The sequence below is a fragment of the Myotis yumanensis genome, unplaced genomic scaffold (genome assembly GCF_028538775.1).
Source record: "Myotis yumanensis isolate MYYU_CA2020_CCGP unplaced genomic scaffold, mMyoYum1.0.hap1 SCAF_5, whole genome shotgun sequence".
Lineage (NCBI taxonomy): Eukaryota > Metazoa > Chordata > Mammalia > Chiroptera > Vespertilionidae > Myotis > Myotis yumanensis.
The window spans coordinates 79,038,792-79,061,051 of record NW_027223756.1 but is presented as its reverse complement, the minus strand read 5'-3'; the positions used below and the strand labels follow the sequence as shown (position 1 = coordinate 79,061,051).

Genomic DNA, 22,260 nt, shown 5'->3' with positions numbered 1-22,260 from the left:
CCCAGGAGTGCAAGCAGAGAAAGGAGATTGAGAAGGCCAGTGGCTTCATGTGTCATCCTGGCAACAGACCATCCGGGGCCCTGCCCATGTTGTGGACTCTCAAGTCACGAGACAGGAGACTGTAATGGAAACCAGATAGGTTGCTCAGAGGTATTTGGCACACGTCTCTTCAAATGTTAGGAGGCCAGAAGGGAGGGAAGTCACAGTTGGATTTAGAGCCGAACGGGTTCTCCCTCCCTCCCTTCCCATCCCCTTGCCTGCATCACAACTCAGGAATTTCTCAGCCCTGCCCAAGATCATCATAGTCGCCTCTTGGGGCCTCCTAAGTCCAGCACTCTGCACATGGGGTTGGCCCTTGCACGGCCCACACACTTCCGCACAGGCCCCGCCTAGTCCCCAGGCTTCACCCCATTCCATCGTTGACCAGTTTTCCAGTTTGGGGTTCAGCATATGATGGACCGTCCAGTCTGGCAGGTCTGGGCATAGCTCCCAGCTCCTCCACTTACAGTTGCAGGGACTTTAAATTCCTCCATCTCTCATTCCTCAGTTGCCTCGCCTATAAAATGGGTGTGCTGGTCCTTACATCATCCTTGAGTAAACGTGACAATCAACAATATCATGCAGGGTTGTGGGTGGACCAGGAATGGCGGCCCTTGTGCCCCTGAACTCACACAGAACACCCCTGCCAGCCTGGTCAGGCTCTGCCCGTTGGGACCCTGTCTTTCCTTTGAGGTCCAGTGTGGCTAGCACTGGTCTGTGCAGCCCAGCCAGCCAGGAGCACATCCCTCTGCCATGTTGGAGTGTTTACATCTCCTTGCAGCTCCCCTCACGTTTTTGTCTGACGTTCTAGTCTCTCTTGCCAGAGCCTTTCATACCCTTCCCCAGCTTCGGACACGGTCCATCTTGTTACATGGCAGTTGGCTAGTGCTGCCGTGTTGACCTCACCCCCTCCTGAGAGCAGTCACTAACAAGCCAGAAGTGCTCACACCTGAGAGCTGAGGCTCCCAGTGCCTCACTAGGGAAAGCCAGTCACTGACCCACGTGGTGTTGGCTCTTCAAAGGCCACACAGGAGGGTGGCTGGGCCTGGACCTTCAAAGCTGTCTCACTCCCGGGCCACTGTCCCCAGGCCTGTAGCTCTGGCTGCTGAAGGGGCTGCTCCATAGCCCGGCATGGAAAGTGTCACCCTCACGCACTCACAGACAGGAGGGAGAAGTCAGCCAGGCAGAGGCAGGAACGGAAGCCTGCTCCCAGATTTGGTCCAGGCCAGGAGAGAACAGCAGACGCAGGTGATTCCCGGTCGTGGAGTACTACTGTACATGGCCCCCAGAGCATGATGTCTGGACAACGTGTGAGGACACTGAGCGTAAAATGGGCACCCATCCTGGACAGCAAGGCCCCGAGCAGCCCTTCTTCCCCCTCCTCCATGCCAACTCCCTCCTTCTCCTTTTTTTCCCTTAAACTCTTAATTCATCAAAGTGAATTGTCTGCCCGGGTCACAGAGCCTATATATCGGCCAGTTTATTTTCTGTGTGGTATCGATCAGGTTTTCTTGCTGAGATGACTCAATTATGAGGCCTGTGGTTGACACCACTGTCCATTTGGCAGTACCAAATTGCTCCTCCAGATGCCACCAAGTGGCCACTACAGATGTGCCTGTCCAGTGAGGAGCAGCCACCATCCAGCACCCCTGGGTAGAGCTCCTCCTGCCTTGTTTCCTGCTTCACTCCTGCAGCGGCTGCCCTACTGGGTCTTGGCATGCAGCATCTGCTCAGTTCCTTTTGTAGACTGTTCCACTGCACATTTCTCTTGCGTGTCAGTCCTTGCTCCTCTCCAAAGACAGCCAAAGATCTAGAACCCTGAAGAATGCCGGTCTTTGAAAGAACAGCCCCCTTCTCCAAGTGATTTTTTAAAAAATATATTTTATTGATCTTACAGAGAGGAAGGGAGAGGGATAGAGAGTTAGAAACATCGATGAGAGTGAAACATTGATCAGCTGCCTCCTGCACACCCCCTACTGGGGATTGAGCCTGCAAACAAGGTACATGCCCTTGACCAGAATCAAACCCGGTACCCTTCACTCCGTGGGCCAATGCTCTATAAGTGCCCATGGGCCCGCATGAGAACAGAAATCATGTAGGTGCTCCCTAGCCATTTTGGCTCAGTGGATAGAGTATTGGGCTGTGGACTGTAGGGCTCCGGGTTCAATTCCAGTCAAGGGCACATGCCCAGGTTGCAAGCTTGATCCCCAGTCGGGGGGCCTGCAGGAGGCAGCCGATCAGTGATTCTCTCTCATCATTGATGTGTCTTATCTCTCTTTCCCTCTCCTGTCCTCTCTGAAATCAATAATATATTTTTAAAATTAAAATAAAGTTAAAAAAACAAGAAATCACGTAGGTCAGGCATGTCAAACTCGTGGCCCACAACAAATATTTTTGTAGCCCAGTCAATATAACAGTATGTAAGACACATTTTAATAAAAATTTCGTAACTTAATTTTTACAGTATCTTGTTATACATAATTATTAATAACGAACTACAATGTTCGCTAATGACTGATTACTATAATCATGTTGCATTCATTTCCCTTACGCGCACCATTTCTCTCCACTAATACTAGCAGCGAATATTTTAGCAGCCGATTGTCATGTCATTAGTCTTGGACTGACTTGTTTAGTGTGAGCAACAGGAAATATTTCTCTTTCGGAGAACAAGAAAAATAGGTTTATTTGTGTTACGCTTATTAATTTGTGCAGTTATTCAGTGTCTGGTAAATTAATGTTCAAGAAAAAATATTACTTTTTATTACAATGTTTATTTTATATTAACAATTATTTATTTCAGCCCTTTGTATTCAGCATGTCTCTATCGAAGTAACCTACGTTTCTATGAAAATTGAAGCTTTTATTTTTTTGCAGCCCACATAAACTTAAACCTTGTTTGGCCTGTGTTAGCCTTTGAGTTTGACATGCTTAATGTAGGTGCTGTGGGGTGAAGCCCACCTCCAGTCCAGGCCTGCTCACTTCCCAGGTGCCTGGTTCACAGGTGTCATTGTCAGACAATGCAAGAGCCTGAAATAGGCCTGAATAGGTCTGCCCTTCGAACTCACTTGTGGGCATGTTGTAGATGTGACCATCCAGATGGGGGTTCCCAAGGGAGCAGCCTCAGTGTGTCAGGCACTTGGGAACCTGAACAGAACTGGGGCCTCTTTTACTCTCTCACTGGCAGCAACCACCTGTGTAGTCTAAGCATAGTTTGAACTTAGGGGAACATGGAGCTGTGGACCCCATCCTGCCCTGGAGGGGTCTGCAGCCTAAGTTGGGAGCAGAGTACACTCTTCCCAAAGGTTAAAAGTACTAATATATGGTGTGAGTCCATCTGGCAATTTCCAGGAAAGGTACCTCTAGAGCAGTGGTTCTCAACCTTCCTAGTGCCGCGACCCTTTAATACAGTTCCTCATGTTGTGGTGACCCCCAATTTCATTGTTACAAATTGAACATAATTAAAGCATAGTGGTTAATCACAAAAACAATATGTAATTATATATGTGTTTTCCGATGGTCTTAGGCGACCCCTGTGAAAGGATCGTTCGACCCCCAAAGGGGTCGCGACCCACAGGTTGAGAACTGCTGCTCTAGAGAGAGACAGCAAAGCAAAGGTTGCCTTGGGAGTGGGGGGTGAAGGGTGTGGGGGGAGCAGGGTTGACTGTGGACAGCCTGACGGAACTTCCTGCCATTCTGGAGCGCTGATCTGAAGTTAGATTTTAGAAAGAGGCGCAGGCAGGCGAATGCTCAGGGTGTCACAGAGCAGCACTGGCGGGCCCTGCTCTAGGCCCTCTGTGGAGCACAGTCACTGAGCGCTTGCCGGGGCCCAAGCTGTGCCAGCGCAGGAGGAATGCAGCCACCAACCAGGCAGGGGTGGCCTCTCCTCACGGGCTTACACTAGGCACTGGACAGACAAAAATGAACAGAGATCCAGGAGGAAAGTGAAATGTGGCATGCGGGTAGCACCAGGCAGGTGGGGCACAGGGGAGCGCAGAGCCAGGGCTGCTGGGGTTGGGGTCTGAGAGGTCAGGAGCCCGTCTCCCAAAGACTGAAGAATCGTTCAGTCTGGGCAAGAGCTCACTGCCATGTCTGACCGAGTGGCAGCCTCTGCCACCGTGACTTCTCGGCCTTGGCCCCCCCCGGCCCCCGCGCCTCCAGGGCTTCTGCAGAAGGCAGGCTCCACAGGGCCCAGGCTGGCACCTGACCTGAGGCAGAATCTTGGAGGACGTTCTGGCTTGGGATGGGCCCTGTGTTGGCACTGGCATGGATTTTACAACAGCAGCCATTGTGGGGCTCACTGCTGGTTGACCCAGGTTCTGACTAGCCAGGTGGATCCCAGGAGGCATTGCTTTCCACACACCACCAAGCTCACAGCCAGATGGGAGAGGGGGCCGAGCCACGCAGGTCTCAAACAGTAAGCTTATGAGGTTCCTGGTTTCTCATTAGATGTGAGAGAAAAAGTGGGCTTCAGTCCTTAGCTTGCCAGGCCCCACCAAGCACTGTCCCTGTTTCCTCTCTTGCAGGGTGGGAACTTGATCAGGTTGTAGAGAGTACCAATTGAGGGGTGAGAGAGGCAGGCTCTGTTAATTTGGGGCACAGACTCTACACGTGGATGGTATTTCCACAGCAACATACTTGCTCTTGTTGGGCCCAAAGGTGTATAAACCTGAGCAGAACTGAAGTGTTGGTGTGGTGGCCTTCCCTATGCACAGGGCATCTCTGGCACAGGCCCCTCTCCCCAGAGAGCGCCCTGGCCCCTGAGCATCCTCAGGCAGCCCCTAGAAAAGGCTGTACCTTGCACCCAAAGGTGGGTGCTTGTAACTCATACACTCCCAGCTCTGCCTGTGGACCATTCAGGTCTTCTCTCTGCTAGGCCACGGTCATGCCTCCCGGGAGCCCCACACTCAGCACTGTACCCTTTCTTTGTTGTTGTTGCTGGGTTGACATATGGCTTCTTTGGTTTTCACACTTTTCCTTTATTTATTGATTTATTTTTTAAAAATATATTTTATTGAGTTTTTACAGAGAGGAAGGGAGAGGGATAGAGAGTTAGAAATATCGATGAGAGAGAAACACCCATCAGCTGCCTCCTGCACACTCCCTACTGGGGATGTGCCCACAACCAAGGTACATGCCCTTGACCAGAATCGAACCCGGAACCCTTCAGTCCGCAGGCTGACGCTCTATCCACTGAGCCAAACCGGTTAGGGTGCACTTTTCCTTTTTTAAAAAAATAGAGAGAGGAAGGGAGGGAGAGATAGAAACATTAGTGATGAGAGAGAATCATCGACCGGCTGCCTCCTGCATGCCCCCTTCTGGGGATCAAGCCCACAACCCAAGCATGTGCCCTGGCCTGGGATTGAACCATGACCACCTGGTTTATGGGTCTACGCTCAACCACTGAGCACACCAGCTGGGCCCACTTTTCCTTTTGTCATCTTCTCATTCATTTGTACTGGTTCTAAAACTGAGACTTGGAGAGCAGGGACATGGGGGGCAATTCACCACCACCTGAGGGATTTGAGCTGAGAGCTCCAAAATGGGGTGGGTAGGGAGATAGGTAGCCTGGTAGTTCCTCCAAGGCCTCCCCTGTACCTGAGCACTGGATGGCCAGGTAAACCTGGCCCTGAGTGGGGGACCAGAGGAGCTGTGTGGAGGGCTTGGGAAAGCTGAGTCCTGGATTCCCAGTAGAAGTGAGGAGGTGACACTCCGGCGGGCCTGGGCGAGGATGCAGGGGTTCCTCCCTCAGGGAGCCGCTGCCTTCAGTGCCTGCACTGAGGGGGCCGTCTGGCCCCATGACCTCAGCCCGGAAGGTGTGGTTTTAGGCGTCAGCTCCCCTCAGTGCACCAGCAGAGCGTCTCACGTCAGGCAGTCAACTCACTTCCCTCTCTGGCAGCCACCGGATTTGTGAACGTCCTATTTTCCCATAATCAAAAGAAGTGAAACTGCCCCGTGAAATAGAGTGGAACGCCCCAGAACACCTAGGGCAGACAGGGTCTTTTCCTTATGAAGTCGTTAGCAGAAGCTGGAGGGCAGCCCTTGCCTCTCCTGTGAGGTCCCCTAGAGGATGGTGCACCACAGAGGACAGCCAGCAGGTCCAGGTGGTGACAGTCCCAGGTCAGCCCCACACACCAGCCCTGCTTCCTTCTTGCCCTCCCCCTTCCTGTCCCCTCTCCCCCCTGTACTGATCTCCTTTCTTACCTGTGCTGTTTCCTTCTTAGACTCCCTGGCTTTAGCCAAGTTGAGAACCACCGACTTCCCTCTAACTCTTGGTGAGGAGGCGGGGAGGATAGGAACAGGCTAGGCCTGGCCTGGAGTTCTGCTCAGTCCCCATGGAGGGACGAGACACGTGGGGAAAGTAACAGTGGTCAGAGGTGAAGGCAGTGTGGTTGCCCAGTGCTTACTGTTTGCCAGGCACACTCCTGAGCACACATGCAGGAGGCCACAGAAGCTGGCACATGGTCCCGTGAGCGCCTGTCACCCCATTTCACAGAGAAAAACAGGCCCAGTGAAGCCGCTTACCCATGACCCAGGACCACATAGGTAGAAGGTGGCGGGCCTGCCCTTGCATGTCAGTGACCTGGCTGCTCCCTTAGACTGAGCTGCTGGGTGTCCTCAGGAGCCCTGGGAGGGGTTTTCATGTGTGAGCAGAAACTGCTGCCAGCCATTAGGAAATGGAGTGTGTCTGTGTATGTGCCAATCCTCACCCGAGGATATTTTTTCAATTAATTTTTAGAGAGAGTTGGGGGGAGAGAAACATTGATGTGAGGGAGACACATCCATTGGTTTACTCCTGCATGTGCCCCAACCAGGGCCAGGGATCGAACCTGTGACCCTTTGGCACACAGGGAATGCTCTAACCACTGAGCAACATAGGCCAGAGCAAGTATCTGTGATTAAGCATGAGAAATTAAACATGTCACACACTGCTGTTCGGGGTTGTGTGTAATTAAGCATGCCAGAGTGCTGTTCAGATGTGTGTGCCCACACATGTCCATGAGAAATGACTTCCAGCCAGCATAACATTTGGCCCGAGCAAGGCAAGCCTCTCCTTCCCTCAGCTCTTGTCAAACATGACACTTACCGTGTTCGTTCAGCCATGGGACCCCCTCTCCACCATAGACCTGCTCGCCTCTCAGGAGCCTCCCCCTGCCCGTTCCGGAGCATGCATTTTGAGGGATTTGCCATACCTAGTGACCCCTGAGATTCCTACTGAGAGAAGGAGCCCCGCCTTCATTACAGGAGCGTGTGGATTGGAGTGTGTGCTTGGTCACCCCTCTTGCCATTGGCTGCTGTGTTCAGCATCTCTGGGAAGCTATCATGCACATCCTGACCCTGTGATCTCCCACCAGCAGTGGACGTGGCATGGCTGGAAGGCATCCTGGGGCCTCCTCCTCTGAGACTCATTCTTTTACCTTCTGTTTCCCAGCTGGTCAGCGAGAAGGTCGGAGGGGCTGAAGGGACCAAGCTTGACGATGACTTCAAAGAGATGGAGAAGGTAATGGGAAGAGTGGTGTGCCCTGTCTAATGTCTGGCACCATTTACTGAGTCCCTCATGAGGCCCAGCTCTGACATCTAGGATGAGGCTTATCAGGATGGACTAGAGGCATCAGGTGTCCCTTAGCCCTGGGCAGGCAACAGTGGGGACATGGTGTAATGAACAGGGAGGCCAGGCAGCCCTCACAGCGGCGTGTAGTTCTTATGTGGGCTCCGAGGCAAGCAGGGACTGGGGAGCAGGGCAAGGGTTATTCAGGGGCCCCTGGTTTGGCCTTGGGTGCCCCGTGATTTTGAAACCACGCATGTTGCCTCTTTACAGAAGGTGGATGTTACCAGCAAGGCTGTGGTGGAAGTGCTGGCCAGAACCATCGAATACCTGCAGCCCAACCCAGGTAGGGGCACCAGCTAGCTGCAAGTTCTTCCGGTTACCACAGCATGAAGAAGGAACGTAAGGGATTACAAAACTAAAATGTCATGGGGTAGGTGGGTTTTAGGCATGGCTGGGTCCAGGTACCTAAAGGATGTCCTTGGGGTCACGCATTTCCTTTCTGCTTCCTCTGGCAGCTCTCATTCCTTGTGTCAATCCCAACCTTAAATCACCTTTGCAGCTAACAGTCCCAGCAGAAAAGAGCACCTCCCAACCAACACCCCAGCCGATTCATTGGGTCAATTTGAATTGGGTGTTCATCCTAGTTTGTCAGGCACCAGCCACATGCTCGCCTTTGGAACATGAAGTGGGGTCTCTTAGGATGAGAGGGAAGTGGGGACCTTCCCTCAAGGAATATCTAAATGCTAGTTCCTATAGCAGGAGGCAGTGGACGTGGAACAGGTACCAAACCCAGGCGTCTCCTTTCAAGGCCTATGCCAGGGACAGACCCAAGTGGGCAGAGGTAGGAGCATATCCATGTCTGGGATGCCCGTACCTGCCACCACCACTTCTCTAGCGTGCTGCTCCACCGCACCACTGAGGGGAGGGTCCCCGTCAGAGCCATGCTCCAGGATGAGGAGGCCCTGGGGCTCCTGAAGAGCCGATCGCCTCTCCTGCCCACGGCCCATGATCCTTCGTGGCCAAGAACAGAGTAGGGCAGGCCTGCTCAGGGGCCTCGTATCCTGGTTGGCAACCAAGTGCCTTGGGCCAAGGGAGTGCTTTAGAAATACCTGGGCCTTGGGGAAGAGCAGGAGCACCCAGGGCAGGGGCAGTGCTAGCTGAGCACAGGCCTGGTGGCTCCTGGAGAAACCACCCATATGCCCACCCGGCCCATTCTTTTCCAGCCTCACGGGCCAAGCTGACGATGCTCAACACAGTATCCAAGATCCGTGGGCAGGTGAAGAATCCTGGCTACCCGCAGCCGGAGGGCCTGCTGGGCGAGTGCATGATTCGTCACGGGAAGGAGCTGGGTGGCGAGTCCAACTTCGGTGAGGGCTGCCGTGACGGCCTCAGCAGGTTGCATGGGCAGGCAGCCAGGCTGAGGGAGGGAAGGCCAGAGCCTCCCCACACTGGTGAGCAGGAGGGCACTTCCCTCCCATAGCTCCAGAATCTTCTCTAGTGCTGGCTGGTCCCATGGGGGGAGGGAGAATCCCAGCACCACCTAAAGTGCTAAGGCTGAGGGAAGGCCTCCCCCCCCTCACGCCACCTCGTTCAGGGCAAATCTGGTCCCTTCTGAGAGTGTAGAGGGGCAGGTTGCTTGACACTTGTCATTACCAGCCACTGGCTCAGGAACAGACGTGATGGTCTGTTGCTCTGATTTCTGGTCAGTCCTTGGCTGTGGGGTCATTTTAAAAGTTGGGGGTGTCTTGGCCCCACAGGCATCCTGTGATGGCTTCTTCCCCACCCCCCACCCCCACAGGCGACGCCCTGCTGGATGCAGGGGAGTCCATGAAGTGCCTGGCAGAGGTGAAGGACTCTTTGGACATAGAGGTCAAGCAGAACTTCATCGATCCCCTGCAGAACCTGTGCGACAAAGACCTGAAGGAGATCCAGGTATGCCTTGACGCCCTGTCCCTCATGCCTACCCCCTATAGCCCTCAGGGGTCCCACATGGCTCCCTCACTCAGTGAGCCTCTTCCCATCCTGGGCCCCTCTCGGCTCACCTCCGTGCATACTTGCTGCGAGCAGGGCTGCAGGGCATTGGGGACTCTGCAATGTGACCCTCGCCCTGCCCCCAGCACCACTTGAAGAAGCTAGAGGGCCGCCGCCTGGACTTTGACTATAAGAAGAAGCGGCAGGGCAAGATCCCCGATGAGGAGCTGCGCCAGGCCCTGGAGAAGTTCGAAGAGTCCAAGGAGGTGGCTGAGACCAGCATGCACAACCTCCTGGAGACTGATGTACGTCCATGGGCCCAGGGACTACCCTTGCTTGGGAAGCCCCTGAAACCAATGCCAGCATCCAAGGGCTCAGTGCCGGTTTAGGAGGTGAAGGAAATGAAGGGGGAGCAAGGAGCAGAGGTGGGCAGCAACTGGCACCCTGAGGCTTTCGGTGTTTTGGGCCCTTCACCCTTCTCCAGCTGCAGCTCTAAGGTCAGCCGGGCCCCAGTTCCTGGAGCAGTCTGGGAAGGCTCCTTGCAGGAAGTGGCCTAGAGATGAGAGTTAGAGGACAGCCCCCTCTTCAGCTCTGGCTGGTTGCTTGCAGATTGAGCAGGTGAGCCAGCTCTCTGCCCTGGTGGATGCCCAGCTGGAATACCACCGGCAGGCCGTGCAGATCCTGGACGAGCTGGCCAGCAAGCTTAAGCGAAGGTGAGCCCCTTCCCTTCTGTGCTGGCCAGGAAAGGCCTAGTGGCTGTGGGGTCCTGGGCTGGCAGCTGGCTTTTCATAATCTCTGGGCTGTGGGGATCCCACAAGGGATTAGGACCTCCTCGGGCTTGTCCTGTCCCAAAGGAGAGGGTGGAGTGGCGGTGGGACAGGAGACAACCTGAGGGGGATGGGAGGCAGGTTACCCAGGGCAGACCCTAGGAGCCCTTCCTCCACTGCCATTCTCCTTCGTAGGCAGTGGTTCCCTGGTGGGGCCACTTGGCAACCTGAAAAATGCCCTAGTCTGGGGATCTGGCCCAGGGGGTCCCCCAGGATTCCCCTGTGTGTTGTGTCCATCTCACAGCCTCCCCAGGGTCCCACTGCCCATGTGGCAGCAGCAAAAACAGCTTGGGGGGGGGAGGGGTGTTGTTCTCTGGTCTTGACACCCTGGCTCATGATGCAGGCTCTGTGTCTGCTCACACCTCCCCCTTCACTTGCAGGATGCGGGAAGCCTCTTCGCGCCCCAAGCGTGAATACAAGCCCAAGCCCCGGGAGAGCTTTGACCTTGGAGAGCCTGAGCAGTCCAACGGGGGCTTCCCGGCCCCCAAGATCTCAGGTAAGGCGCTGGAGGGGCCGTGCTTTCCCAGGGCCTCAGAGACAGGCCCCTTGTGGGGCAGCCCCAGCTTGCTGCCCCGTCCCAGCCCTCTGCAAAAGGGGCCCGAGATGGGGCCAGGCCCCACCTCAGCACTCTCAGCCCACCTGTGTGCTTTGTTTGCAAGCAGCTTCGTCATCTTTCCGATCTTCCGACAAGCCCATACGGACCCCCAGCAGGAGCATGCGTGAGTGTCCCCACCTCGGTTTATAACAGTGCCTTCCAGTCTGTCCTGCGAGGGTCTCTCTGCCTCCCCCGATCTGGTAGAAGCACACACCTGTTGGGGTTTCCTCAGACCCGCAAGCAGGGAAGGAGCCGAGTTCTTGCCTCTGTGGCCTCAGCCTTCCCTTGGAGAACGGGCCGCTGTGAGTGTCCAGGGTGGGCTCTGGGCATCCTAATGCCACTGTGCGCCCCCAGCTCCTCCCAGGAGCATTGTGGTAACCACTCACAGAACCCTTTCCATCCTTCGTGTGTGTGTCACTTGTTCCTTATTCCCAACAACCCTGGGGAGCCAGAGGAAGAGCGGCTCTCCTTAGGGGAAACTGAGGCACAGCGAGGCAGCAGGTGGGGTTTGAGCTGGACGCCCAGACCTTACACCCATACCCTGCCCACCCCCAGCGCCCCTGGACCAGCCAAGCTGCAAGGCACTCTATGACTTTGAGCCCGAGAACGATGGGGAGCTGGGCTTCCATGAGGGCGACATCATCACGCTGACCAACCAGATCGACGAGAACTGGTACGAGGGCATGCTCCATGGCCAGTCGGGCTTCTTCCCCCTCAGCTACGTGGAGGTGCTGGTGCCCCTGCCTCAGTGACAGCGTGGGCCTGCTCACCTCTCCGTCCAGATCGCCTGTATTCCACTCGGCCCGAAGCACAGCAAGGGTAGTGCTCCTCCCAGGGCCTCCCGAGGTATTCCCAGGGCACCAGGACTCGAGGCAGCAGGGCCATCGGAGAGGCCAGGGGCCCTGTTTACACTAGTGCTCACCCATCGAGGTGGTGGGGGCTCCCCTCCCCACCCGCCCTGAGGGGGGCTAACACTAAGGTGCTCTTAGAAACACTAACTTCTTCCCGCCCCCTCCAGGACCGGTCACTGGGCGGGTCCCCTCCACTCAGACACACACATGCCCTCTGACCCCTCCACACTGGGGCCTGGCCCACCCTGACCTGCCCTTGTTGTGAGCAGATTGAAAGTCTTTGTGATGGGGTGGTCCAAGCAGGACCACTGGCCCAGACTCGCCACCCTGCTTTTAAATTCCCTCAAGAACTCCTCCTCAGGCCCCTGCATGCCCACAGATGCCACCTCCTTAGTAGGGCCTCACCCAGGAGCCCAGTCCCCTAAGGACAGGCCCTGTCCTCAGCTGCAGGGTGCTGAGCCCTACACACCCATGCACACCCTACCCCTGACCAAGCACATGGACCATTTCTGGCACAAGCTGCCACCACCAGCTACAGACACATAGACACAGACACACCATACACGGGACCATGGGAGCCCCCAGCTTCCTCTCTGCTGAAGGTCAAGCACAAAGGCTTTGATGAGTGAATGTTGCCAGACTCCTGGCTGCTCGGGAGGGTCACAGGGCCTCCCCCATGCCACGTTGGCTGCCCTCCCCCTGTTGACAGTATCCCCAGCTGTCTCCTCCAGACCAAGGTAGGCAGCTGCCCAGACCAGCAGGGCCCCGGCCCTGCATCTGCTTCGCCTCTTGCCTAATCTGAAATCGGCCTCGGGGGACCTCGGGCCTGGTTCACATTCCCTTCCCCAGTGACCCTGCACAGCCCCCATGACACCAGGCTCTGCTCGTCCCCAAGGCCCCCCCACCATCATGAGTGGGTGAGACACAGGCATCCGGACCAAGACAAGCAGCATAGCCTTGGTCAGTCTAGGGCAGAAGGAAATGTAATCCTGATTTTTTTTTTAAAGAAGTATTAAACGTCTCTTTCTACAGTCTCTTGCCTGGTTGTGGTGTGGGGCAGGCCTTCTCTTCACCGGGACATCCACAGCCCTCCCAAGGGGTCTCTGGTCAGGACAGGGCCTACACAGCTGCCCACCTACCCACTCTTGGAGTGGGCACCGGCCCCATAGCAAGCCCAGGAAGGGTGGTTGTCATTCACCCTTCAGTGGCATGGGAGGTATGTCTCCAAGACTCCCCTCCTCACAGCCCCAGGAAGAGACAGGGCTGGGGTTGGGTCCAGCGCTGTACACACACTCGGCTGCATGAGCGCTCCACCGCCAGACAGCAGCCTGTGCCCAGCAGCAAGTGCTAGGAGGCCCCCCTCAGGGTGAGACACAGGCCTGGCTGTTTGCTTCTCTCCTTTATTCTGTGAGCACCTGCATCAAACAATGCAGTCCTGCAGGAACACAGCAACACAGTCATGAACGAAACCTCTCGACCTGCTCCCCTCACCCGGGGTTGGGGGGTGCTGAGCCTGACCAGGAGGCCTCCCAGGTCCTCAGAGGTCGATCCTCTCAGTTCCCTTGCTTAAGGACGCTGTACACCTGCTCCAGCACATGGCACAGGCCCTGGTCCTTGGGCATCCTGCTGGCCAGGGAGATCTGAAACAAGCAGGCCTGGCGCCTCAGGACTATGTCCGGCAGGCCTGGCCTGGCCTCGCCCCCAAGGCCCAAGCACTGCCACATGGCAGAGGGGCTCGCCTACCCACGGTACACGGTGGTATCCCTAAAGCAATGCTTTCTTTTTAACTAAAGGGATGTTGAGTAACAAGACCCAGCTGACTAATGTTTGGGGTTGGGGGGTCATCTGCACTTTACAAATCCTGCTGTCACTCCAGCCTGGATCCCACTCGCCACATGCTGAGCGCCACCCAGCAGCCCCGTGCCTGGCTGGGAGGTGACCAGAAACAACTTTAAGCCCCGGTTACTGTTTTCTTTAAAAGTTTGAACAGCTGGCCTGTGTGCTCAATGGTTAGAACATCAGCCTGGGCACCAAAAGGTCTCGGGTTCAATTTCTGGTCAAAGGCAGGTGCCTGGGTTGCAGGTTTGATCCATGGCCCCAGGTTGGGGTGCGTGTGGGAGGCAACCAACCGATGTGTCTCTTTCACATCCATGTTTCTCTCCACCCCCTCCCTTCCACTAAAAATCAATGGGAAAAATACCCTCAGGTGAGGATTAGCAAAAAATAAAAGTTTGAACAAAACAAGCAAAGGTGTGAAACTTTCTCTATGCAAAGCAGAGTTGAGAATATCTAAGGATGACTTTCAAACAGGAAATAAATCAGACACACACCGGAGGCCAATAAATGCCTAATTTAAATGTCCCACTGCCTGGGGGGCCAGTGTGCGCGTTCACAACACCAGCAGCTCTTAAGACTCTAAACCAGATCAGAACCCTGCACACCCTCTGTGAGTGAGTGGCCGCGGAGGGAAGTAGGGCCCAGCGCAGCTTCAGCGGGGCTGTCCCAGGGTCTGGGAGTCTACAGGACTTTAACGTTTCATCTCCACTTTGATGGTGATTCCCACCCCCACCCTCGTGATAAAACAAGGCTTTTTGGCACTGTTCATTTCCAGCTGGAATACTTTTGTAGAGAACAAGTTAGGGAATATCTTTCTCCAGCTGCCCATGGGTGTATTCTTGGGTGCTCCCCAAGAGCTGTCTTCCTACAGGAGGGATTCACATGGGACTTGGGGTAGAAGTCTTACCTTGAGCTTGTCAAGGTAGGTGTGCTCCTGATTCCAGGGTTCCTGGAACCTCACCAGGTCCGGGGCGCCCTTGTAGAACTCCACCAGCAGCATCTACAGGACAGGGGGTGGTTGGGACCCCTCGCTCCCGCCTCCCACACCAGGCACTGGGATCCAGCAGTGAGCAGGACGGCGCTGCCACTACCTATCACCTATCCTGAAGGCTTCCGGGCTAATGCAACCAGCAGACAACACCGCTCACCAAGAAAGTCCACGGCGGAGCCCACCCAGTAGACAGGAGGGAGCTCAGGAAGAGGGAACTGCCTGAGAGGCTGAGGGAGGCACGCCGAACGTGGTATCACGCGGGCCTGACAGCCCCCTGCTTTAGCCTCACTAATGATAGATACCCTGAAACCACAGGTGTCATGAACTAGCTCCGTTTTTTAAATGCCTGTTGAGCCACAGGCATAAACCATCCTGCTGACACCTGGAGTCCTCCACGTGTCTCCCCTTGGAGAGGAGCGGCAGGTGCAGAGGCCCGAGATGGGAGCATCCCTGGTGTGTCCAAAACAACTAGGCCTGGGGGGTGAGGGAGGTGCTGCAAGGACCTGGGACTGCGTGCTAAGAGGCACAGGTGGTTATCTCCAGAAGAGGGACCTGACCAGGGCCCCGGTGGCACATTCAGCCACGGCTGCCTGAGTCAGACCTTGTCCTGTAGGCCCAGCTAGGCCCTTTCAGACCCGGCCCGCCCCATGAGGAGGGCTGCACCCACCTCACCTGGGAGTGAGCTCACCATCTCATGGAGGATGTCATTCGTCAGGAAGCTGTCCTGGACGTAAGCCATCTCCACGTCCATGGGGATGCCGTAGTCACTGGGCCTTTGCTGGCAGGGACACCGGCCAGTCACCACCAGCCGCCCCAAGCCTCCCACCCCGTGACACATCCAGCATGTTGACCCTTGGCCTCCCCCAGGAGCTCCACCTACCTCAGGGGGTGGCATCACCCAGAATGGGGAGATCTTGGACTCTGGGCCCTGGTTGCCAGAGTAGTAAGGGGCTGTGGGAGGAGAGTGAGAGAGGGGCTGGGCCTGGGGGGCTCATGGTCCAGGAGTCACACACACACACCTACCCCAGGGGGCACTTACAGCAGAGCAGGGCGAGGCAGGGCTGGAAGCCATTGCTGGAGCCCTGCAGCCGCAGCTGGTAGTCCATCTGCGTGTCGATGTCCTGCAGCGATGGCAGCGCCGGGCTGTGTGGGTGGCTGTGGTACCAGCCCACCAAGGACAGGCCCCGCAGAAGCAGGCTCTGATAGATCTGGGGACAGAGTCAGGGCTGGAGAGGGCGGAGGCTGGGGCCCTACCAGCCTTGGTGTGCTCCTGACTCCCAACCAGCTCCACGTGAGAGCAGCACATAATGAGTATCTGCTGTGTACCAGGACTGCACCCGCGCCCACCCTAACAAGTCCGGCTGGGGGATGGTCAACAAGAACATAAAAAAGATGCACCTGTCATGAAACAAAGGCAAAAAGTGATTTTCCCTGCTGTGTCCCAATTCCTGCAACAACGCCTGCCACACAGTAGATGCTCAATAAACAGTTAGGGAGGTGGATATGCGTGCATTTGAGCAGGCACAGGCATTCCTGAATGCCTGCAGCAAGTGGAGGCAGGCAGGGGCAGAGAGAACGGTTCTCGCTGAATCAACATCCATTCACTTATCCCTGAGAGACACAAGAAGGTGGCTGTAGAGCGCTGAGCATGGAGCCAGGTGCATACTAAGAACCATTAGGAAAACATAAGTATGGCAGCCTGATGGGGGTGGTTCAGTGGTTGAGCATCGACCTATGAACCAGGAGGTCACGGTTCCATGCGTCCTGACCTGGTTGCTGGCTTGATTCCCAGTGGAGGTTTGCAGGAGGCAGCCAATCAATGATTCTCTCTCATCATTGATGTTTCTATCTCTCTCTCTCCTTCCATCTCTCTAGCTCTTCCTCTCTGAAATAAAAATATATTTATAAATAAATAAAATGGCAGTTAAGCCCTGCTGGTTTGGTTCAGTGGTTAGAGTGTCTGCCCATGGACCAAAGGGTCTCGGGTTCGATTCCCAATCAAGGGCACATAGGTTAAGGCAGTAGCTCTCAACCTTGGCTGCACATTAGAATCACCTGGGAATCTTTTTAAAATCCTGATTTCTGGGCCTTATGAGGTACAGGTAGCTCCGTTGGAAGGCAACCAATTGGTGTGTATCTCTCACATCGATGTTTCTCTCTCTTTCTCTCTCCCCCCTCCTCCCTCTTGCACTCTCTCTAGAAATCAATGAAAAAAATATTGAGTGAGGATTAAAAAAAAACAACATTAAAATATATCCAGCCCTTACTAGGTGTCAGCTGGGGCAAGGGCTCACACATGCTCATTTGCACATTTTTTGAGCACTGACTTTGCCAGCTGCAAGAACAGCTGTGTACACCCATCCCACCTCAGAATGCCCCATCCAGTGTGTCCCCTCACCTCCTCTTCAATAGTGGCCCCGGTATCCACGTCCCCCAACCGGCTACGACAGGGAAAGGCTCTCAGCACCGTGAGCACTGCACAGAGTGGGGAGAGAAGGCGTGAATATTGACCCGGCCCCAATATCCCCCTGCCCACTAGGCCCCAATTACCCACTCTGGCTGTTGATGTCCCAGCGGCCCCCCAGGTACCCCACGACCTCGCTGCGAGTTAGGTGGCTGTGGAAGTCCTGGGAAGAGGTACATGAGAAGACATAGGCTACACCCGGCCCCAATCCATCCTGGGAGTGGGAGTCCAGGGCCCTTGTAATGGGCAGGGGCCAGCCCTCCCACCTCCTCCTTCACCCAAACATTGACTGAGCACCTATGAGCAGACAAGGTACCCACGCACATAGAACTGACATTCCAGGGACTCATCTGCCTCCAGAGCACCCCAGCCCTCTGCCCAGACCTGGGAGCCCCTGACCCACAAGGCACACACCAACAGGAACAGCACATTGCTGGAGATGGCCACATTGAACGGCTGGAACTTGTTGATGGCTGCGAAGGATGTTACTTCCACCAGGGTATGGGGGTTCCTGCAGAAGCCCGAGGGTCCCACAGCTTCAGGAACCCCTAGGCTGGCTCCTCAGCCCTCCCCCCAGCCAGCTCTAAGGATCTGAGGCCTTGTCCCCACCTTACTCCTCCACCCACCCCAGCAAGAGCTCGTGTAAACTGGGGTTCGTGTCGGGGACATAGACATAACTGACCTGGCAGAGTCGCGACTGCCCAACATGCAGTACCGCACTGGCACCCGGATCTTGTTTTCCACTCGCTTCCCCAGGGGCGTGGTCTCTGCGGGGTTGGGGTAAGGCAAAAAGGCAGCGTCAGTCCTTCCCCACCCTGGAACTGGAAATCAAAGACAGGGCAACCCAAGAAGGAAAAAACCCTAGAGGCAGCCTTAACAGTAAGACAGCGGGACTGGGAAATCAGGCGGCAGGTTGATAAATGGGACGGAGATTTAAAATCAGATGAAGGGCCCAAATCAGGCGAGGCCCTCAGAAGACCAGGTTGGGGAGAAGGTGGAATTTAGGCAGCAAGTTTAGAAATCAGACAACAGGGCAAAGAAATCCTATTGGAGAACAAGGAAAGCAGGCAGCATGGTGAAAAAATTGGGCAGCACATTAAGAAATTGGTCAGTGGAAAAAAAAAAAAGGAAAGAAATTGGTCAGTGGGAGCAAGAAATCCAGCATTAGGCGGTGAGAGTGAAATTAGTGGGCTGGGAAGTCAGCCAGGCATCTTGGAGGCACCGAGGAAAAGAAAGCCCATACCCGTCCACAGCCTCCTCCTGCACCTGAGCTCTGCATGTCGCCCACCCTGCCTCCTCCCCTCCCTCACGCCTCTCACCAGGGTGGGCAGGTTCTGAGGGGCCCTTTGCAGGTGGTCTTCGACTTTTCTCCTCTGCTGAGACCCCTGCCAGAACCTCCTCCTCCTCTTCCTCCATCAGCAGCTCCTCCTCCTCCCCTTCACTGGCTGGGCTCTGGCGGGGTAGGGGTGACAGCGGCGGGACCCTCAGCTGGGTGCACTCCACCCTCCCCAAGTCCCACCCAGACTGCTGGCCTGCCTGACCCTTAGGTCCTTGCCGTTGCCTCAGATGTCCGCTAGAGGGAGGGAGTGAGCAGAGGCGGTCTAAGGCTCTGGCCTGCTCAGACCTGAGCTCCTTCATGTGGCTGTCTCACAGGTTCGAATCCTGAACAAGCTGTGTGACTTTAGCGCCCTAACCTATCTGAGCTCTATGGTCACCTGTAAAACCGCACAATGACCTCTAGCCCAATAGGGCTGGCGTCAGGGTGAAACGAGTTAATGTGTGCAAAGAATTTAGCATATGCTCAGGTGCTCCATTGAGCAAGCACGCACTTTGCATGGATTATGTTACTTAATTCTCTCAATAACCTCTCTTCTTGCTCTCTCCTAAACCTCCCTCGCCAAGGTGACTTCTCTGTGTCCAAACCCAACAGTCACATTTCATTCTCTGTCCTCCTCCCCCTCCCAGCAGCATCGGACCCAGCTGGTACCCCATCCTCCTGGGAACTTCTCAGGGATCCTGAACTCACCCAGCTTCCCTGTCCCCCTCCAGGGTCCCCTCAGCCTTCCCATCTCTCCCTTGTTGCCTCGGGCTGGATCCTGGGGCTCCCTCCCTCAGGAAAGCCTGGTCTACTCTCAGGACTGCAATCCTGCCCATGCCCCAACGATACCCACAGACCTGTCTACATCCTGGAGTTCTCCTGCGCTCCAGACTCAGGGTCTGCTGTCCGTCAACATCACCATGCAGGGGGTGCTCCCACTCAATACAGCCATGATGCACCCGACCAGCCCCCCAAACCTACTCCTCCCAAATCCCCGCATCTCCAATGACAGCAACCCCATCTACCCACTTGCTCAGAACAAAACTCTTTAACACCAACATTTAATCCATCAGCAAATCCCATCAGATCCACTTTCAACATTAGTCAGAACCTGACTACGTCTCCATCTCAATGGCTGGGCTGGTCCGCCCCACCATCGCCCACCTGGACCAGCATCCAAGTCAGTCTACGCCAAAAACAGGTCTCCCAGACAAGAAGGAATTCTGCCTCAAGACTGCAGCACCAACTCCTGTCTGAGTTTCCAGCCTGCCAGGGGCCCCACAGATTTAAGACCTGCCAGCCAGATATGTACACACATACTTAAGCTACCTAAATTTGTCTAATACACATGGTACTGCTATTACCATTTCCATTTTACATATGACGAAGTCTAAGGCTTAATCCGGGAGGCCGAAGGACGCACCTCATCGGCAACGGCTGCAGGCACGTGGAGCTGGTGTCGCCGGAGCCAGGCGGCCTTGTACTTGTCCAGTTTCTGGCCCTTGTACTTGACGGAGGCCCAGCCACAACCCGACTTCTTGGCCGGGTTCACCAGCTTCTTGCAGTGGGTGGCCCAGGCGCTGGGTGAGTTGAACACCTGCCCTGTTTCCTGCCACACGATCCTCCCGTCTGGCTGCAGGTCCCCCATGAACTTCTTCCCCTGCAGCGACAGTGGGCTGGCTGGGCCCGGGACCTGGTACCCACCAAGTCCTCCTCCAGGAAGTCCTCCCTGACCCAGTGCTGCTCCCAGGGCTCAGCACCCACTTCCCACTTCAGCACCCCTTCCAGGAAGCTTTCCATCTTAAGTGCCTCCCTGTACTTATTGTGTCCACTGCCACAGTCCTGACCACCTTGGATCAAAACCACCCAAGTATGTGTCTATCCCCTTTCCCCTCACTGTGAACCCCCAAAGGGCAGGGACAGGGTCTGTCTTGATCCCTGCTGTGTCCCTAATACCTAACATGCTGGTACACAGCAGGTGCTCAATTCACAAACTGTACCATTTACAAACCAAACAACAATAGTAATACGAGCAAACACAAAGCACTTACTGTGTAGCAGACACCTTGCTGAGCGCTTTATTCATTTAATTCTCATACAACCCCATGGGAGGGGGGAAAAGTCCCATTTTAAAAGTAAGGAGACTAGAATAGTAGGATACTGAGAGGTTGAGCGAGGTCACACAGCCAAGAAAGCAGTGGTATCCTCGCTGAGCCCCAATTTCTCCTTTGCAGAATGGGGTGTTTGATGAACGGTGGCCTTCTGGGCTCGTGCTGGGTCTGGATGTTCCGTGCTTCAGTTTCCCCTCCCCATTCCCAGGCTCTGCCTGCTGCAAGGCAGCTCTGGGCCTCAGTTTCCCTTCTTGCCCCTGCTGGGATGGGCTGGGGGGCTGGGGGGTGCTCACCAAGTAGTAGATAGACAGCACCCCGGCGCCGGGCTCCAGCTGCGCGTCTTTGAGGAGCACCCGCAGGGTGACCGCGCGCCTGGTGAGCGCGCCCCCCGGCCCGCCGCCGCCCCCTGCTCCCGTCCCGCCGCCGCCGCCGCCGCCACCGCCTCCGCCACCGCCCCGCGTTCCGCTCGCTCCCGCCGGCCGCTCGGGGTCTTCGGCCTCCGCCTCATCCTCGTCCTCATCCGGCGCCTCCTCGCCCGCGCCGCCCGCCGGGGACAGCGGCTCCGGAGCTGCGGGCAGCGACAGGTTGCAGCGGGGTCGCGCGCCCCTATTCGGGTTCAGCCCCTCCCCGCCCCCCCGGCGCCTCGCCGGCTCCCCCACGAGCCCGCCGTACCTGCCATGGCTGCTCCAACCCCGCGCCCCGCTAGTTCTTTCTTCCCGACACGTGATGCGGCTCCGCCCCAATTCGGGGGGCGCCTCAGCCATTGGCCGCCGCCGGTGGGCGGGTGGGGGGCTCGGCCCGCCGGTGCGAGCTGGTAAACTGAGGCCGGGGCCCGCGCATTTGGGACTGGGAGTCGGGGGCACCACCCTCCGGGGGACCCCTGGGGAAACTGAGGCCTGCGACCACTCTGCAGGGGAGGGGGTGGTAACAGGGTTCATGGGGACCAATGAGGAAACTGAGGGCAGACTTCTGCTTGCAGGGGATTCGTGCTCCACCCTCGCCACCTCCTTAGGACGGGGGCCGGGACTGGGGCGCGGGGAGGTCAGCCGCCAGGACGGAGGGGACGCAGAGGCCTCGGCCGCTGGGACAAGGAGGGAAACTGCAGCCCCGAGGCTGCGGCCCGAGTGCGGGAGCGGCCCTGCGCCGCGGGTCAAGCTCGCCAGCGGCCATCTCTTGAGTCCAAAGGGTTAATTTCCATTTTTCGGGTGGGCCCTCGGCTGATTGATTACACTATTGGACCAGAGTGGAGGACGCCAATCAATTATCTTCAACCAATAAACAGGTGTGTGACCTACTCTAGCCAATCAGTGTTAAACCGCTGCGTCCGCCCAACTCCGATTGAGCCAATGGGCAGCTGTCGCTCGCCGCCAATTTCCAGGAACTCTCAGCCTCACTTATCCAACCAGTTGTGGGGTTGGTACTCAGCCAGCCAATCAGCTCCGGGATCGAAAAAACTGCACCTGGGGGGGTGGGGGTGGGGGCCCTCCGCGCAGGCGGACCCGTGGGCGGAGTCGGGCAGGGGGTGCGTCTAGTGGCTGCAGTCCTGTCCTTTGTCCCAGGTCCCTTCACTCCAAAGCGCAGTGCCACCTCCCAGTGCCAGATCTCGGCTCCGAATCTTCCCAGCCCTTGGCAGGGCTAAAAGCCCGGGGTTGGGGATCCCCCCATTGGGTTTACCCGGACCCCAGTCTGGAAGAGGAAATTGGGGGCA

At 56.2% G+C, this 22,260-nt stretch overlaps 2 protein-coding genes across 10 annotated transcripts in view; one reads left to right on the top strand and one right to left on the bottom strand.

The window, feature by feature from the left end:
* SH3GL1 (SH3 domain containing GRB2 like 1, endophilin A2) overlaps positions 1 to 12,866 on the top strand; it is a 49,490-nt gene extending 36,624 nt beyond the window's left edge. Inside the window, exons 2-10 of one of the 2 annotated variants that reach the window (XM_070415839.1) lie at positions 7,472 to 7,540; positions 7,859 to 7,931; positions 8,812 to 8,955; positions 9,387 to 9,520; positions 9,706 to 9,864; positions 10,169 to 10,272; positions 10,767 to 10,882; positions 11,049 to 11,105; positions 11,537 to 12,866. In XM_070415839.1, coding sequence (XP_070271940.1) covers positions 7,472 to 7,540; positions 7,859 to 7,931; positions 8,812 to 8,955; positions 9,387 to 9,520; positions 9,706 to 9,864; positions 10,169 to 10,272; positions 10,767 to 10,882; positions 11,049 to 11,105; positions 11,537 to 11,733 — 1,053 coding nt within the window. In that variant the 3' untranslated portion in view covers positions 11,734 to 12,866. Of the gene's footprint in view, positions 1 to 7,471; positions 7,541 to 7,858; positions 7,988 to 8,811; positions 8,956 to 9,386; positions 9,521 to 9,705; positions 9,865 to 10,168; positions 10,273 to 10,766; positions 10,883 to 11,048; positions 11,106 to 11,536 lie in introns of those variants that run through there. The other variant, XM_070415840.1, reaches the window with a different exon arrangement.
* MPND (MPN domain containing) lies at positions 5,039 to 21,751 on the bottom strand. 8 transcript variants are annotated; one of them, XM_070415831.1, is made up of 14 exons: positions 21,225 to 21,308; positions 20,846 to 21,120; positions 19,865 to 20,101; positions 18,443 to 18,575; positions 17,806 to 17,890; positions 17,538 to 17,634; positions 17,214 to 17,286; positions 17,058 to 17,134; positions 15,699 to 15,867; positions 15,540 to 15,610; positions 15,348 to 15,437; positions 14,576 to 14,668; positions 13,351 to 13,472; positions 13,217 to 13,267 (listed from the first exon to the last, which is right to left on the bottom strand). In XM_070415831.1, the coding sequence occupies exons 1-13, from the start codon at positions 21,229 to 21,231 to the stop codon at positions 13,386 to 13,388; spliced, it is 1,494 nt and encodes a 497-aa protein (XP_070271932.1). In that variant the 5' UTR covers positions 21,232 to 21,308; the 3' UTR covers positions 13,217 to 13,267; positions 13,351 to 13,385. The 8 variants fall into 8 exon arrangements, with proteins under 8 accessions (XP_070271934.1, XP_070271938.1, XP_070271932.1 ...); XM_070415833.1 differs by lacking the exons at positions 13,217 to 13,267; positions 13,351 to 13,472 and adding an exon at positions 5,039 to 5,262; XM_070415837.1 differs by lacking the exons at positions 13,217 to 13,267; positions 13,351 to 13,472 and adding an exon at positions 5,178 to 5,262 and having other exon boundaries at positions 15,332 to 15,437.
* Positions 21,752 to 22,260: the final 509 nt, after the last annotated feature.